The 5,133-nt window shown below is 47.0% G+C and overlaps 1 protein-coding gene across 1 annotated transcript; it reads left to right on the forward strand.

The window, feature by feature from the left end:
• Nucleotides 1-1,925: 1,925 nt before the first annotated feature.
• Nucleotides 1,926-3,479, forward strand: LOC144365125 (sperm motility kinase 2B-like). Its single transcript, XM_078015936.1, has one exon. The coding sequence runs from the start codon at nucleotides 1,926-1,928 to the stop codon at nucleotides 3,477-3,479; it is 1,554 nt and encodes a 517-aa protein (XP_077872062.1).
• The last annotated feature ends 1,654 nt before the right edge of the window (nucleotides 3,480-5,133 follow it).

Genomic DNA, 5,133 nt, shown 5'->3' on the forward strand with positions numbered 1-5,133 from the left:
GTTTTGCCAGATTATAACACAAGTAGCCTGTAGTCCAACTTCTGATAGGGTCCTTATTTCCTTCTGAAAGCTCATGAGCCAGGTCTGCATTTCTGTTGGTATTCTGGTCATCTGAACACCAGAATCCCTGTTCAACTCTTCTTACAATAATCTAAAGCTTTTCGAGCTCACTATTTCAAAGACTTACAAAGTCTTTGTGGGTCAAAGGTTTCTGATCCACACAATCAGTTTATTCAGAGGAACGTCCCCACTTCTCACTACACAAATGTATGAGTCTGTTATCTTTGATTTCACTCTAACCAAACCTCTGATAAAAAACAAAGTAGAGGATGGGCACGTGATCCCAAGGGCTCAGTCCATAGATGGCCAACTCCAATTCTCTGGGTCCAAGGTGAGGCAGTGCACTATGAGGGAAAGGCCCAGTGGAGGAAAGCTGTTCCTCTCATGGCAGTGAGGAAGCAGAGAGACAGGAAGGGATCACAGGAAAGTAGGAGCTTTCCTGGCATGACCACAGTGAGCTAGCTCCTCCAGCCGCACCTCACCTGCCTACAGTTACAACCTGAACTGAAACTTGAACCCTCTAGTTAGGTTACAGGTTCCACATTTCAATAATTTTAGCACTATTTCTGCATGAATATAGGAGTTTGGGGGTGAGGGGACTTATGTCCAAATTTTAACAGACTGTAAGCCTATGTACTCTGTTTACTGAGGCTGAACGATCCCACATTCAAGCCCAGTTTGAGCAACTTAGCAAAATTTTGTCTCAAAATAAATATATAAATAAATAAGTGGCTGGGGATGTACCTCAGTGTTAGAGAATTTGACTGATATGTTTGAGACCCTGGGATCAATCACCAGTATGTCCCCTCAGCCAAAGTAATAAAAAATAAAAAATAAGTGCTTGAGGGATTGGGTTCAAAACTTCTTCCCCTTTCATCATGTGAGGATATGGCCACAAAATGTTCTGATTTTGAACTGGGAGAAGTGAAATACTACCAATAAATTACCCATTCCAAGGTATTTTGTTACAGCAGCAGCAAGATACCCGTTCATCTGGGAAGACGTCCATTTCTTCTCTCTGTGGGAAGGACACTTTTGCTGGTTCTAGGATTCTTGGCGTCCACATTTTGTTTCATATCACTTTGAATATATCAACCCACTCTTTTTTGAATTCCAGAGTTTCCAATGAGAATTCCTAGGTAGGAGTGTATGGGGCAATTAGGATGAAGCCTTCCTCCCTCTTAACCCCATAGGTGTTAAGACTGTGCTTAGGGAACAGATTATGTTGTTTCAGTATCACAATGGGAGCCAAGTGCTACTCTACTTTGACACCAATGATTTGGAAGAAAAAGAAATTGGATACCTTGAATGTGGATATGATAAGGTCTTCAGAAGCCCAGAATTATTAGAAATGTTTAGAATTGAAATGACAAGTCCTTTTAACTTGTAAACAAATATCAGTCTCCATAACTAATGGAAGCAAAAAAAAAAAAAAAATGGAGTCCACTTGTATTCTTGTTGTGACATAGAAATAGTTCTGAGGCCCCAAAGGGAGATGACCACTGAGGGTTTAGGCCAGGCATGATTGGTCCTTTTCTTGCTCTGACCTCACAAGGAGCCATTGTGAGGAATCTTCAAACAGCGGGTATATAAGAAAGTGGCCAGGGCTGGGTTTTTGTCCACAAGTACAGGAAGCTCTTGGTGGTGACCTGTCGGACTCCCAGATAGTTAGTGCTTTTGGTGGTTGGTGGTTGGTATTCGGTGGTTGGTGGTTGGTGGTTGGTGGTTGGTGCTGTGGTCTTTGGCTTTTGGTTTTTTGATTTGGGTTTGTTGTTTTGCTTTGTTTTGGTTTTTGGTTTTGCTTTGTTGTTTTGGCTTGTTATTTTTTTTTAAGGTAGCATCCTTAGTTGGTGTTCCTGCTTAGGATGTTTAGCCAGAGTAGTGAGAGTAGTGAGAGTAGAGTAGCAGCACTGCAGGTGCCAGGCTCCTGCAGCGTGGCAGCCTTCATGGAGCACTATGAGTTCCTGAAGGTCATCGGGCGTGGTGGGTATGGCCAGGTGAGCCTAGCCCTCCATCGCCTCTCAGGGGCACAGGTGGCAGTGAAAGCCCTGGCACTGGAAGTGGAGAACATTCCGGCCTTCAACGAGCCCAAGATCATGATGAGTCTGGAGCACCCCAACGTGGTCCAGCTGTTTCACGTGATTGGCACCGAGAGCACCATCTACATGGTGATGGAGCACGTAGGTGGGGGACGACTGCTTGATCACATCACACGTGGCATGCAGGTGGAGGAGGTCCGGAGGGTTTTCAGGCAGATCGTGGGGGCCGTGGGCTACCTCCATGACAAGGGCATCGTGCACCGAGACCTCAAGCCAGAGAACATCATGCTGGATACCAGAGGCCAAGTCAAGCTGATCGACTTTGGTGCCGCCACGTGGTTCAGCGCTGGGGAGAAGCTGAGGCGGGTCTGGGGCACACTCCCATACCTTGCCCCTGAAGGTGTCTTGCGGCAAGAGTATGAGGGACCCCCGATGGACGTCTGGAGCCTGGGGGTCATCTTGTATTTTATGTTGACACGGAGCCTCCCATTTGACTCCACCTCCTCTGAGGACCTGCTGACGCGGATCACTCACGCCAGGTACCATGTCCCTGACTCAGTGCCTGTGGGAGCCCGAAGGCTCATCCACAGCATACTGACCGTGAAGCCCCCGAAGCGGCCCACAGTCAAGCAAATCTCTCGGCACCCATGGCTGAAGCAGGGTGGGGAGCGTGTACCCCAACAGTGTAGTGAGGCTCTTCCCAAACACCCAGACCCCCAAATAATGGCGCTCCTGGTTGACCATGGTCTCGATCCATACCAAACCTGGCTATCTCTGGCCAAGAGAAAGTTTGATGCGGGGATGGCCAACTACTTGATTCTGCAGCACCAGAAGAGCCAGGGGGGAGAGCGCATGTACCCAGCGAAGCCTGTGCCTCGCAGGCTTCGGCTTTCCTCTTGTCCTGCCGGCCTTTCCCGGGGCCCTGTGCTCCCCACGAGGAGCACGAGTGAGCCTGCCCTTGGAGCCTTGCCCTTGCCCCATAAGCACCAGCTGCCTGAGGAAGCCAAACAGCCAGGGCAGGTGGGCATCAGAAGGGCCAGCCTGCCTGCTCCTCCTCTGGACTTGCAGCCTGCTGAGGCCCCGCCTCCTGACGAAGCCTCCCAGTCCAGCTCGCTCTCCTACTTGCCCAACCGCTGGAAGCGCCTGGTCAGGTTAGTAGAGACAGTCCGCAGCAGTTCCGCCCAAGATGTATCCCCAGAGCAACCCCGAGAACCCAGGAAGAGCTGGACCAGGAGGATCGCTAACTGTGTCCGAAGACTGTGCTGTTGCATGCCACGTGTCCGTGTCCGCAATAGAGTGTTTCCAAGGGTTCGCAGGAAAAGTGAGCCAGAGCCGGATCAGGAGACCTTTTCTGGCTCCGAGTTCGAAGTGGAGAGCTGAGCCACACAGGACCAGTGGCCAGCCTGCGATTCCTCTGCCCCCACCTGCCGAAGACACCAGAGACTCTCCTGCCTGGGACTCTTCACCCTGCCCTGCCCCCTTTCCCTTCTCCCGTTCTTCGGACATGTTTCTTGATACATTGATTTTTGGACAAATTGTATAATAAAATTTTTATTGCGAAATTTTTGAAAAATGCTCTGATTCAAATGAGGGTCTGCTCTCCAAGAAAAGAGGGTCCTCAGGGTGGGTCAGGTCCCACCAGCCATCATCTCCCAGGCCTGGACCACTGTGCCTCCCTCTACAGTGTAGACTCCCTTGCCCTTAGAATAGATGAGGACTCACTTGTCTTGAGCCAGTGTAGAACATTCACTTGCTTTCACCTAGTACAGACTGGCTTCTGTTGATCCAGTGTGCATGGAGTCTCTCCCATTGAGCCATTGTAGACATGACCTTTAGCTGGTGACCATGGTGACGAGGAATACCTCCAAGAAGGCATGGAAGACCTCAGTGTTCCAGGGCATCTTCATGATACTGTGTGTAGGGAAGGTAGGGAAGGAAGAGTTGGCCAGCACAGCAGTGGCTGGGTGCCTCAGAACCTGCCATGCAGCCGCCTCACTCAAAATTGTCATGACTGTTGCTATGGGACAGAGTACTCAGGATTTCAGGACTGGAGGGTCAGTTCATCCTATGGATGCAATTATCCATTAAGGCAAGGTGCACCCACAAGGATTTACTTACCTTTGGATTCTATTCCTAGGCTTGTCAAAGGTCACAGCCTGGGTACCTTGTTTCTCTGACATGTCCATTGGTCTGGCACCAGGAGCTACACTGACACCAGCTTCCGGCTCTTGCCCTTTGTGGTCAGAAATGTATACTATGTGAAACTGTCATCTTTGTGTAGTGGTCTGTAACCAAGAGGTCTGTCACCTCCTTGGTTACATTTCTAATTTTCATAATTTGTTTGAAGTTATGGAACATCTTTGCAGCAGATTCATTATTGGAGTAAAGGAAATTGACTCTTCTACGTGTGTTGATCTTCTATCCTGCTAATTTGGTAATATCTTTCTCTTACCTAATTAGTTTGGATACAGTTAATGGTCTATGTTGAATCATAGTGGTGAGGGGAGAATGGACATGTTTTCCTTATTCTTGGTTTTAGAGCAAATGTTTTCAGTTTTTCTCCATTCAGAATGATCTTGGCCCTTGGTTTGTCATATACAGACTTTAAGATGTTGAGGGAAGTTCCTTCTGTCCTTAGTTTCTCTTGTTATAAAAATGAATGGGTAGTGGCCTTTGGCAAATGCATCTTCATATCTATCAATGTAATCCTGTGATTCTTGTTCTGAATTCTAATTATGTGGTTTGTTACATTGATTTCTGCATGTCTTCAACTGATTAATTTTCTTCTCTGTGACCTTGATGTGTAACATTATTAGATTATTTTTTTCTCTATGACCTTGAGTTGTAACATTAGTTAGCTCTATGGTATTTTTGGTATATTATATATTTTTTAAAAAAAAGTTAACAATAATCTGTGACAGTGTGAAGAGAACTTAAATTTTTAGCAATGGGTTTCTATATTTTTTAAAAACATTATATAAGTTGTCTTCACTCTGTCACATAGATTTTTGTTATATCTCTATTCTGATTTCTT

This window comes from Ictidomys tridecemlineatus, chromosome 6 (genome assembly GCF_052094955.1).
Source record: "Ictidomys tridecemlineatus isolate mIctTri1 chromosome 6, mIctTri1.hap1, whole genome shotgun sequence".
Classification (NCBI taxonomy): domain Eukaryota; kingdom Metazoa; phylum Chordata; class Mammalia; order Rodentia; family Sciuridae; genus Ictidomys; species Ictidomys tridecemlineatus.